The sequence below is a fragment of the Rhamphochromis longiceps genome, linkage group LG13, assembly GCF_057381845.1.
Source record: "Rhamphochromis longiceps isolate RC_006_pf linkage group LG13, R_longiceps_female_GT1.1, whole genome shotgun sequence".
NCBI lineage: Eukaryota > Metazoa > Chordata > Actinopteri > Cichliformes > Cichlidae > Rhamphochromis > Rhamphochromis longiceps.
The window spans coordinates 17,941,058-17,954,813 of NC_140569.1; the positions used below are offsets into that span (position 1 = coordinate 17,941,058).

Here is a 13,756-nt window from a genome sequence, read left to right on the forward strand (position 1 = left end):
TAAAAAAGATTTGTGTGTGGACATAGCCAAAAAATCTCTGCACTCAAGTTTCAACTTACAAGTACGAATTTTGACCCTATTTTTCTTCCTTTCAGCTGATTGGTCAATGTCATGTCAATCACAAATGGAACTATCCAATCAGAGAACAGATTGGCTGTCGGAGGGAAGCTTTTTTGAACTGCAGGTCCTTGAAGGGTAATACAGTTGAAGCTGGAGGATCTTTATATAAATATCCCATAATACTCATAAGGTCCTTTAACTTTTGGTAGCTGTTGAAAGCATACAGTTGTGGTATACCAGTCTTCAGAAACACCATTATTACTTTAGTATTACTTTAACACAAAATCAGGGTTGACCCGGGACCACTGCTATGAGTCACACTATGCAGCATAAATGCAGTTTCACATCGGACGCAACATGCGCTGTGCTCACCGCTAACTAAGAGCAAAGGATCCAGAATTTGTTGCGCTGGCTGCTGAGCTCTGCTTGTATATTGTTTTTTAGCGACTGCTTTAGGTGTACTAAATGCGCCTGATCCTTGTCGTTTCAAAACATGTACCTCTCTGACTTTATCTCCTCTACGAGAGTTTATGTTGTATTATGTTCAAATGTTTAATAAAGACAATGCAGCTCTGCAGAAGGAAGAGCTGCAAACAGGGTCTGCAGCTGCATGAAAAACCCATGGTTCTGTCCATGTCACACGCCAGGCATGGAGAGCAGAAGCAGCTATTTTGTTTCAATAAAATTGCTGAGATGACAGTAGGTTGACCAGACTCCATGTTTCTACACAAATATAATTTTACTGGGCCTCATGCACGTGACCGTGGTCTACAGGCACGTGTCCACCGTGTAACATTAAAAAGCTATATGGATTTAAAACAAACATGAACTCATCAGAATAATTTAGAAGATAAACTGCCCAGAATCACTGCAATGGAATATGAAACATGCTAACAAGGTTAATGCGTGTTCGTATTCTGATCTTCAATCCCCCTTCACCACCTCCACCACTGCATACTTGAGCATTTCAATAAGACTTCAGGCTTTTAAAGTTAGTACAAATGTAATATAGGTCAAATTAAGCTACCATGAATAAACAACCAAACCAGTGTCATCCCTCAGTAAGCCTCCAGGCCACAGAGCTAATCAATATTAGCTAACCACACACCATGTATGAAAAATATTGCAGTTAAAAACTCATAAAAAGCTAAAATATATATCTGAAACGTCTCTGCATCTATTGAGAGCAGCAATATTAAAGTTTTGAGAGGACTTACCTGGTTTCCATCATGTAATCAGTCTCTGCAGAAATTAAAATTGCTTTGCTCCATCCAACATGGCTCCTCGTGCTGAGTGTCTGTGGGGGAGGGGATAAACTGATAGGTAACGTGGGGACCGCAAAATTCAGGAAGTGTGTAACCTTTGCAAACAAGATTCTTTCCTCCTGCTGAGGCACACACTTTATGGGGGGATGGGCATGGTCATCATGGGGACCAGAAAAGTCTGGAAATGTCAGCTTACTCTCATCTGCACACATTTGTTTCATGTAGGCTTGCTTTTGTTACACTGTTGATTGTTTTTGTGTATTTTTCATATTTCTTGTTGATCAAAAATATATTATTAAAAAAAATCCAAATAAGGAAAATGGATCACTTATTTATAAAACAGCAGTTTAAGCACAGGCATATGTACTTCTTCAGCAATCACCGGGCTTTTTAGATGCTAATCTAAATAGTGACAGATTTCAGTCTGGGTTTAAACCACATCATAGTACTAAAACGGCTCTGCTGAGAGTTGTTAATGACCTTTTAATGATGCCGTCATTCACCTCCTACATCGTTCCCTCGCTCACCTGGAGACCGCTGGAAGCACTGTGAGAATCATGTTCTTTGATTTCTCCAGTGCCTTCAACACCATTCTTCCCTCGGTTCTGAAGGACAACCTGGAGAACTCTGGAGTGGACCATCACCTCACTACCTGGATTTTGGACTACCTCACCGACCGACCACAGTATGTGAGGACTCAGGGCTGTGTGTCGGACAGCATTCTCCACTGCAACCACTGAACATCCAGGGTATGGACATTGAGGCTGTGGACAGCTACAGGTACCTTGGTGTTCATCTGAACAACAGACTGGACTGGACTCATAACTCAGACGCCCTCTACAGGAAAGGGCAGAGCAGGTTGTACCTGCTGCGGAGACTCAGGTCGTTTGGGGTGGAGGGCCCACTCCTGAAGACCTTCTATGACTCTGTGGTGGCTTCTGCTATCTTTTATGGTGTGGTCTGCTGGGGCGGCAGCATCTCTGCTGGGGACAGGAAGAGACTGAACAGGGTGATCCGAAGGGCCAGCTCTGTTCTAGGATGCCCTCTGGACCCAGTGGAGGTGGTGAGTGACAGGAGAACGGCGGCTAAGCTGTCATCCCTGTTGGACAACGTCTCCCACCCCATGCAGCAGACTGTGACAGCACTGAGCAGCTCCTTCAGTGGGAGACTGCGGCACCCACGGTGTGGGACGGAGAGATTTCGCAGGTCTTTCCTCCCCACTGCTGTCAGACTCCACAACAAAGACTTTAACTGAACAAACACACACATCCACACATGTGCAATAACACTAAGTGCAATAATCCTTTCTGGCATCGTTGTATTTTTACTCAGTTGTATATAGCATTCGTATTCTATTTTTATCTTATTGTATATTTTTATTCTATTTTATTCTACTGTATATAGTATATTATTTTATTCTATTCTGTACAGCTGTGTACTGTATTTATTCTTATTGTATTCTAATTTTTGCGTCATAACTTTTGCACTGTCCACTTCCTGCTGTGACAAAACAAATTTCCCACGTGTGGGACTAATAAAGGTTATCTTATCTTATCTTAATTGCAGATTTATGGAGCCCTGAGTTCTTGGTTTTACTGAATTTGTCTTCAGCCTTTGATGTGGTGGACCACAGCATTCTGCTAACAAGACTAGAATATTTAGTAGGCATTAAAAGAAGCGCCCCTGAATGGTTTAAATTGTACCTTTTGGATAGGTCCTTTTGTCATGGTCCTGGGTCCAAATGCGAGACTCAGACCCTAAATTTAAACTCAGAACGTCAGCTTTATTGCTGGAGAAAACAAAATGGGAACTGAACAAAGAATACTGGTGACAGAGAACAGAGACACACAGGAATAATCTGATGATACGGACACGGAGCAAGGGCAAACACAGGGCTAATATACACAGGTAGGAAGTAGGAAGTAATCAGGGAATGGAAGACAGGAGGGAGACACAGCTGGGAGAGATCAGGGCTAACGAGACAGAGGGAGCGAAGCTAGACACACTAACATAAGACACAGACCTTCACAACAAAACAGGAAACAAGAAACCACACTTTACTAAGACACGGATTAGACAGAGAGACGGACTTGACACTGAACAAAACCTACTAATATAATGATAAACACAGTATCACAAAGTAAACAGCATATAAATCCTAATCCCGAGAAATACCAAAAACATAAGAACTAATCCCTTAAAAAGAATAACCGAAACATAGCTTATAATAATAATCAATAAAGCACCAGAGAAAGAAGACAGTCCATCATTCAAAAATAAACCAAAACATAAGAACTCAAAATGCTGGGTCGAACCAACCCAGAACCATGACAGTACGTGTTTCCTGTTTTACTTTGAAGGTCCCTGTCTGATGTCAGTGCGTTCTATTTACGTTTCCCCTGCCTCATCAGCTGTGATGTCTCCCAGGTGTGTTCCCCTCCTGTTTCCCATCCCCTGATTCCTGGTGTGTGTATTTATACTGTGTGTTACCTCGTCCTCGTTGCTGATTCGTCTGCGTTTTTCCCCTCCGTCGTTCAGAGTGGTTTTCGCCACATCTCCCTGCATCTTCTTTTGTGTCTCTAGGTTTCAGGTTTGTTTTCTATGCTTAGTTTTCCCAGTTTACTCGGTTCTGTTTTTCGCCACTCTCACCTTTTGTTGTATGAGCACGCTCCACCAATAAAGCTTCCTCACGTCAGGTGTGCCACATCTTGGGTCCTTAATATTTTCATACGGCTCACCTCGCGAACCGTGACACCTTTTCTGTTACGATGAGGAGCTACTCTTCTTCTGTTACCCCTTTTCGTTGTGGTGTGCCCCAGTAATCTGTTCTGTACAATTTTCTCATTGTACATGCTACCCTTGGTCTCTATATTTGAGAAATATAACGTTTCTTTTCATTTTTATGCTGGTGATATTGAAATCTATTTTTGTCTGACTGACAATACTTCACTACACTGCTTTCTTGATTGTATGAGGGAGGTCAAAGGCTGGTTATCGAGTAACTCCCTAACTAAAAAGATAACGGAAATTATTGTCTTTGTTAGCCACATGCCGCGGGGACAATTAGCTGATATATTTGGGCCCTTTGCTACCTCCCTCTCTGATACAGTATGTAACATAGGTGTTCTTTTGGACAGTTTCTTTAAACTTGTTAAACAAGTGTCCTCTGTAGTACAGTCTAGCTTTTACCAACTACGACAAATCTCTAAGGCTAAGCATTGCATACCGCAAATGGATCTTGAAAAACGTATCCATGCCTTTGTTACTTAAAGATTAGACTACCGCAACTCCCTTTACCTGGGCCTCCAATCTGCCCTTCTTCCTAAACTACAACTTGTCCAAAATGCAGCGGCACGCCTTTTAACTGGTACTAGAAATGGCTGACTTTAATGGCTGCCCATTAAATATTGGATTGATTTTAAGATTTTATTGCTTATATTCAAAATCATAAATAATATTGCGCCTTGCTATTTAACTGAACTTCTCAGCCTGTATACTTCTAGGAGAGCACTTCAATCATCGAGTCAAATGCTCTTGGCGCAACCTATGTCCTGGCTAAAAAAACAGAGGTGATCGTGCCTTTGACATTGCTGCACCTAATATCTGGAACAGTCTTCCAGCTGATATTCGCGTGTCGGAATCTATTCAGTCTTTTAAAACACGGTTGAAAACGTATTTATTTGATCTTGCATTTTCGGTTAGTGATTTATCGGATGTACACTTTGTACTTTTATTGCATCTGTATCAAATTTCAACCTATTGTCTTACTAGTTTTTTTTACACTAGGAGTGAAATATTTCTTTTAACATAGTATTCCCAGGTTAATTACTGCTTTGTTTTTTTTCGGGAAGTGTATATATACTCTGCTATCATACCCAATTAATTTTATTTCATATTTTACTATTTAGAAGCACTATGGTGTACCTCTGGTCTTTAATTGTGCTATATAAATAAAGTATTGATTGATTGATATAAAAATTTTTTTAAATGAAATACCCCACAGTCCACTTTTGAATGCAAGCTTGAGTTTCTCCCCCCTTACTTTTAAAGATATTACCTCTTTAACTTTATCTTTATAGTATTAACAAGCTAAAGACAGTAAACATATAAAGGAAAATTACTTCTAAGTAGGGCTGGGCGATATGGCCGAAAATCCATATTGCGGTATAATTCGAAGCATGAGCGGTAACCATATATATAGATATATTCTTTTCTTCTGTATAATGTATTTTTCACACTATAAAGCACACTTAAAATCCTTTAATTTTCTCAAAAATCAACAGTGTGCCTTATGTATGAATTCTGGTTGTGCTTACTGACCTCGAAACGATTTTATTTGGTACATAGTGCTCAAAAATCTGTCAAATTTTTTTTAATAACACTTATGTCTTGAAGAGGGTGATTTGGCGATGAAGTGACCCGATTTCTGACCCTGTACGCCTTTCCTGTGACTCACAGCATGACCGCAAAGTTAGTAGAAAAGGCAATACAAATGTATAGGGGATTTTGAAAGTACATTTTGGGGGGCCTAATCGCGTAGGAGTGGCGTATCAGAATGCAAACACTTAAGTCTTGAAGAGGGTGATTTGGCGAAGAAGTGACCCGATTTCTGACCCTCTACGCCTCTCCTGTGACTCACAGCATGACCGCAAAGTTAGGAGAAAAGGCAATGCAATTGCATAGGGAAGTTTGAAAGTACATTTTGGGGGGCCTAATCGTGTAGGAGTGGCGTATCAGAATGCAAACACTTATGTCTTGAAGAGGGTGATTTGGCGATGAAGTGACCCGATTTCTGACCCTCTACGCCCCTCCTGTGACTCACAGCATGACCGCAAAGTTTGTGGAAAAGGCAATACAAATGTATAGGGGATTTTGAAAGTACATTTTGGGGGGCCTAATATGCGTAGGAGTGACGTATCAGAATGCAAACACTTAAGTCTTGAAGAGGGTGATTTGGCGATGAAGTGACCCGATTTCTGACCCTCTACGCCCCTCCTGTGACTCACAGCATGACCGCAAAGTTAGGAGAAAAGGCAATGCAATTGCATAGGGAAGTTTGAAAGTACATTTTGGGGGGCCTAATCGCGTAGGAGTGGCGTATCAGAATGCAAACACTTATGTCTTGAAGAGGGTGATTTGGCGATGAAGTGACCCGATTTCTGACCCTCTACGCCCCTCCTGTGACTCACAGCATGACCGCAAAGTTAGTGGAAAAGGCAATACAAATGTATAGGGGATTTTGAAAGTACATTTTGGGGGGCCTAATCGTGTACGAGTGACGTATCAGAATGCAAACACTTATGTCTTGAAGAGGGTGATTTGGCGATGAAGTGACCCGATTTCTGACCCTCTACGCCCCTCCTGTGACTCACAGCATGACCGCAAAGTTAGTGGAAAAGGCAATACAAATGTATAGGGGATTTTGAAAGTACATTTTGGGGGGCCTAATCGTGTACGAGTGACGTATCAGAATGCAAACACTTAAGTCTTGAAGAGGGTGATTTGGCGATGAAGTGACCCGATTTCTGACCCTCTACGCCCCTCCTGTGACTCACAGCATGACCGCAAAGTTAGTGGAAAAGGCAATATAAATGTATAGGGGATTTTGAAAGTACATTTTGGGGGGCCTAATCGCGTAGGAGTGACATATCAGAATGCTCAACCCTTCAAAACTGCACCCAGATCATTAAGAAATGCTTTTGATGTAAATGCATTCATAAAATATAAAGTTATACTTAGTTTAAAAGTTTACACTTTGTCAGGAAAATGGCCCCACCGGTCCAATTTTACACACTTGCAATACCACATTTCAACAGTAGGGCGTCAAGTCGACACACACATTTACACACGTTGTCAGGAAAAGTCACTTAAAGGGGACCAATTTTACTTTTCAAAAAAAATCGCACTAGGCATATCAGGAGGCTGTTTTCTATCCATTGCAATGCTTGTGCCTGTGGGGACCCCACGAGGTGAGTGAAATCTCAGGTTGTGGATCCCACCAGGTAGTAAATACGAGAGAACACACACACACACACACACACACACACACACACACACACACACACACACACACACACACATGCAAACAGTGAGTGGAAGCATACTGGATTATCTGGCCTCAGTCTTTTGGAAGGTGGTCCTCCATCTTCAGGATGAAGCATGTAGAACAGACGTACCTTGTTGGCATGTTTCTTGCTCTGGCAGAGAGAGAAAGAGAGAAACAGGGGGTCAACTAGGAAGTGAGTTTTTTTTTTTTTAATCAACTGTGCCAAGTGGAAAAAAATCAATGACTGTCACTCTATCTTAGCAACTCCCTGCAAGCTTTTAGCTTTCTTGCAGCTGATGATGCTAGTAAACATTTTGCTCCTGGCCAGGTGACTAATGGACTGGGCCTGCCTTAGCTTTGTGGATCCCTGACTAAGATGTGGAGAAGTGTGTTAGTGGTAGAGGACTGAAGACTCTTTGCTTGATCTGCACACATTGAACGCTGTAAAGTGCTAAATGTTGGAAGTGAGGAAAGACTTTTATATCGGAGAGGAGAAATCATATGCTAATATTTAGCGATAGGTACAACTCCACCGTGTGGCAACATGAAATGACAAGCTTTATACTTTGATATACTCCTTTTGACAGGCTATCCATAGCCACCTCAATTGCAACCCAGTATCGTGTGTACTAGACAAGCCAGTCCACTGTGGCCATTTCATGCTTTGCCTCTTGAAAACATAAAATTGACACATGCAGAAGTTGCATGACCAGCAGAGGGCGATAGTGAGGGAAAATACGTATGAAGTACATTCCAGGGTCCTTAATCACCAGACACGGTTAAGCTAGACAGCTAATATATATTTACATGTAAATGTGTTAATAATGTCTGTTTAAATGCTTTTCCGTGATTATTTTCATCTTGGCTTGAAATAAAATCTCTCTCTCTGCTGTTACCACATCTTACTGCAACTTCTGCATGTGTGTACATTTCATGTTTTGGAGAGGCAAAGCATGAAATGGACACTGTAGGCCGACATGTCCATTACACGATTTGCATGACAAATGTGTTCAGAAGAACTTTCAGACCCTAATGATGGATATAAAAAAAGAAAAGAAAAGTGGGTCACAGTGGGTGGGAAAATTCATGAAACCTGGTAACCTCAGATGTAATTAAAAACTTCTTGGCGATACTAAGCTTTTCTGTTTTGTGGACATGGTTAATGTCAAGCATAAGCACAAGGAAATTAACCGTGTCTAGAGACCTGGTCTGGAGATATCTAAATGTTGATACTGAGTCACTGTCATAGTCTCTCAGGGCAAAGGTAAATCAATCTTGTGCAACAGACACCATGTAGTAAGGATTTGCATTGTTTATTCAACACATGATATACAGCAACATGATCCTACATGATTCAACATCCTAAAAACTCTAAGTGGTGCAAATTTTATTTATATGTCATCCACCTGACCTATGGAGTTAGGGTTGTGGCCATGTTGACCAACAGACCAACCAGGGGCATTACTAAGTGGGTGGTGGGTACTGGCCACCCCCCAAAATTTGTTGAAGAAGCAGCAGCTAAGCACGGGATGCACAAAAAGGAGTGAAGAGGCTGAAGCTAACGCCACAAAACGGCAAAACATTTTCCATTTATCTATGTAGTGCAGCGAGCAGTGTCAGGGTAATAACGTAGTAACGAAGCGCTGTGAGGAGTTAGTTTCTAGACGTTTTTTGACATCCCATGTTCGCACTTGCTGTGCGGTCGGTTGCAATGTTAGATCGCACGACTGGTAAGGGAATAAGCTTGAAAATGCTTTATCTTTTCATTCTTTCCCCACCTGGAAGCAACATGAGGCAGCTCTTGTATCAGATGTTACCAAAAGAAGGCGTCTAGTCTGGATAGCAGCTGTGAGACGAGCTGATATCCAGTTCTCTTCCATCTCCAAATATCTGTTGGTGCTCCAGACGTTTTCATTCAGGTAAGTTCTAAACAAGTTTATATCACTCTTTATAGCCTATTAGTTTTATTTTCGATGCACTCTGAGGTCATAGCAAATTAGAACAAGCATCCTAATGAGTGATTTTGCAGAACTACGTTCTATTTATAGAGTTGCTAATTATTTGGCATTATTGCAGGCAAACCAGCCTATGAAATGGATGAAACACATCGTGACTGGGTTCCAGCGCTACACAAGGGGCACTCCGAAATCCCTGCTTCAAACATACCATCTTGAAATGCCTATGTCCATCTGTATTGTCTATAAACCCAACATGCACCATGGTGCAAGGACATGATCACTGCTGCTTGCAGCGTTCATTTTTCTTGTATTTCCTTCTGTTCTGCTCTAAACAAGGTGCACTCCAAAACAATTCAATTTGCTCTTCTTACTTTATTGTGTTAACCTGAATATAAAATACTGTAGGAGGCAATCATTCTCTCCTAAAACACTATTCATCGAAGGTTCTTTTACTTTTTTATTTCATTTACTTGTATTTTTTTCAATAAGCAGTGAATTAGTTTACACAAATCCAACTGTGCTAACACAAGGACAGTAATCAATCAAGCTACGTACTGCACTCCTGCTGTCAAAGCTTCACTAGCATAAACACGAATAAACACAACAAGAGCAAAGAAACTGTAAACAGGTATTTAACAACCCTAGAAAAACAATTTATTACATGATACGTACGACATTTTAGCCAATGTTCAGCCACGAGGAGGTTATAATTCAAAATATGCTTGTCATGTAACCATTTCAAATGACAGTAAAAGCCATTTCAGTTGAAAGAAACCTTTCATTTCAAGGCTTTTGCTGTGGAAATTTGCAGGAATATGCAGCACACACGCTCCCCATCATTATCTGAGACTCACCTCTTAATTGACTGTAGATTTTACTGCTGCGCTTGACTATTTTGTTCTGGTTACTAATATGTTATTCTCGCTACACCTAAGCTTGTGTTTCTTTGTCTGCATTTATTACTGTACTTAAGGGTATAACCAATATAAGCTATAATAAGCCAGAGTGGTGTTTACATGAAAGGACAGCGAGCCGTCCTTGAAGCTGCTAACTGTCACTTTAATGCGGGACAATGAAAATCCCCCGAAACACTGCAGGGTAAAGATTACAGAGTGTGTATGTGTTTTGACAATGCTATCTTGGTTGACACTGCTATCTTCCTCCATACACATAATTTTACTGCCATACTCTGGCTTTCATTCCTTCCTACTATATAACGTATATCATTATCTATAAATTCTAGGGCTGCCATTATTTTTTCAGTGTTGGCACGATCAGAAAGATTACACCTTTCCTACTCCATATGCAGCAAACACAGATTGTTCAACCAAGTGCAGGCACACAAGTAAAGACGGTGATAATGAAATGCGTCAAGAACAAAAAATGGGGAATTTTTGGATTAATGAGAGATTAATGTGATTAGATCAAAGCAAAAAATATTTGTCAAATGCTTTTATCTGCCAAACCTTTCTATATGACATCATATCCATATGATATGAAAGTAAATGACAAGGCATTGTAGTTGATGCTCCAGTGCTTTGATTGGATTCTTGGCCCTGAGGAAAAGAACCCGACCACGAACTCACGTCTCTTCACTTGTCAGACTACTGTTGATGAATTTTGTCAGTGCCTGTGTGTGTGTCTTGTGTTCATAGGTGTATAAATGGTCATGTAGTTGATGGCTTTGGGATATGGGCTAAAAGCAGGACCTCATGTCACCATGGTTACCCTGCACTGACCCTCCGTGCTCGCCCTTCTCTAATGGACTATCCATGTCTCTCTGTGTTGTCTTCCCCTGTTTCTCTGAGTGTAAAATCAAGTTGGAGGAGATAGACAGGGCTGGAGACAGCTACATAAAAATGTCTCCCACAAAGGCATTTAGAGCTGTGTTATGGCCAGGAGTGACATGGGCAGAAATCAGCCCCAAGGTTGAAACCACTAAAGTAAACATAGTTGCAGAGAAGCACTGTGCCACCAGAACACTTAAAAACCTTCCTACCACTCTGGAAAAACTAATTGGAATGGTTTATGGAAGATGATAAGCCCCAGATGTTGATCCAGCTTCCAAACTCCACAGATCCTAATCTGGGCTGAGAACACTTGTGATGTGCCTGAACAAGCCTAATCGATGGAGGCCCATTCTGCAACTAACTGTGCCAGTGCCAGACAGCAAAGGACATTCCCAGGTCTTATATTCATGTCCTGATATGTCAGAGATGCTTTGGCCATTCCATGGTAGAACTTGCAATGTTAGGCATGGCACAGTTATATATGTGTAGTGATGGGAATTACGGCGTTACAAGTAGCGGTGTTACTAGCGGCGTTACTTTTTTCAGTAACGAGTAATCTAACTAATTATGATTCCTAGCGTTACAACGCCGTTACCGTTACTAACAAGAAAATGCGGTCGCGTTACTTTTTTTCAACAAACAGAAGGTTGAAGCTGTCTTCAGCTTACCGCATCTTATATCAGTTGCACGGAAGTAGCTGTCTACGTAAGTAATCTGGGCGCTACAGCTTTAAGCAGCTGTGCGTGCTCCTGCGGTAGATAATCACGATCACTTTTTGGCACAACACCTGGAGCTCAGGGGGCAAAACAATCGCATGAGTGCTGCTGTTTGACTGAGGAAGATTAAAGTAGTCGCGGTAAGCCAATCACATGACCACTTCAAGATGACAAGGCAACAAGGTGATATATACCAGTTTTTTAAATTGTGTTGATAGGCCACGTGGTGTAGATGATAAACAATATAAATGCGGCGTTTTTTCCTCAACAGTTTCGTCTCGTCTAACATCTAAGGACAGCGCTAGCAAGCGCTCTCTCCTTATGAGCAAAAAATAAAAAAACAAAACAAAAAAACTTAGTTTCTCATGTTGGTGGAAAAATGCACCATGTCGACCAATCAAAAATGATATGGCAACATGACATTTGGTTGTTTAGGAAGAGGGGGAAGTTTTATGAGTGATGGCGAGAGAGAGGGAGAGAGAAAGAGAGAGAGAGAGTGAGTACGTACACATTGAATGCAGAACACCTGATTGTTAAATAAATAGTTTGAAATGGTTATAAAAAAAGAGGGTAAAAGGTAAATAGCTGCAAATAACTTTGTTGTTTGCAAAACTTGTGCATATGATTTTAAAATTGTAAAATTTATATTTGCATTTAAAGTTATGATTCAATAAACATGTTTGTGATTGTTAAAAAACTATAACTTTTACTACTCGGATTTTATGTTTTTTGTCTGATTTCAGATCAATTGTGTTAAGGCAGTATGTCAAAATGAAAACATAACTGTAAATTCAGAAACGTGAGGTTGTGCTGAAAAGAATGATACCAAACAAGGCAAAGTAAATAGTTTTTAGAGGTAAAATGTGGAGGGAAAATCAAAAATGGTTAAAAATGGCCAATTATACCCTGGAGCCAGGAGGGTTAAACATTTTTTTTTAAAGTAAAGTAATAGTTACTTTTCAAGTAATTAATTACTTTTAGAATCTTGTAACTCAGTTACTAACTCAGTTACTTTTTTGAAGAAGTAACTAGTAACTATAATTAATTACTTTTTCTTTTCCAACAACATACAAAGGTAGTTTCCAATAATATGCTGTTGTAATAGAAACCCTTTTCCCCCACCCTCACCTCCCACTCTGCTCTCTTCCGAACAAAGAAAAAAAAGAACAAGCTCACATGAAATATATATACAATTGTACCATATGTGGCATTTATACATAATTCAAGAAAAAAAAACAAAACAAAAAAAGAAATAAGAAAATATAATCAATAGGAATAAACAATAAAAAATAGCATGCACATGCTAAACAATTTCCTCCTACTCCACTCTCCTACATAAGTTGTTCTATATTTACTACTTTTAAATTTTTTTTAAATGGCTTCCAAATTTGATGGAATCTGAAAAGGCAATTACAAAATTAGAAAATTCAAATGGTAATACTATAGTAGACCCATTAGAGATAAATAATGCATTTAAAAGATTTTATGAAACGCTATATAACTCTGAACTCAATAATGTAACTAGAATGCAATCTTTATTTCTAGATAAACTTGAAATACCAAAAATTTCAGAAAAAGACAAAGTAAATGTTGATAGGCAAATTAGTATACATGAAATTATAGATGCAATAAACTCCTTAAATGCTGGCAAAACAGCTGGTCCAGATGGATTGCCAATTGACCTTTACAAATATTTTAAAGATAAATTAGCACAGCCCCTCTTAGATATGTATATAGAATGTTTTAATAATGGCAATCTTACTGACTCATTAAGGAAGTCCCTGATAATACTGCTTCCTAAACCTGGAAAACTAAATAATAAGTGTGAAAATATGCGTCCTATAAGCTTAATCAATACAGACACTAAAATTATTTGTAAAATTTTTGCTAAAAGATTAGAAAGTATTCTTCCAGTTATTAT

At 39.9% G+C, this 13,756-nt stretch overlaps 1 protein-coding gene across 1 annotated transcript in view; it reads right to left on the reverse strand.

Annotated features, from left to right (window-relative positions):
- Window positions 1-13,756, reverse strand: part of LOC146655638 (zinc finger matrin-type protein 4) — an 80,357-nt gene that overhangs the window by 39,971 nt on the left and 26,630 nt on the right. The window contains exon 3 of the mRNA XM_085428339.1: window positions 7,430-7,522. Within this exon, the coding sequence (XP_085284465.1) occupies window positions 7,430-7,522 (93 nt within the window). The remainder of the gene's footprint in view (window positions 1-7,429; window positions 7,523-13,756) is intronic.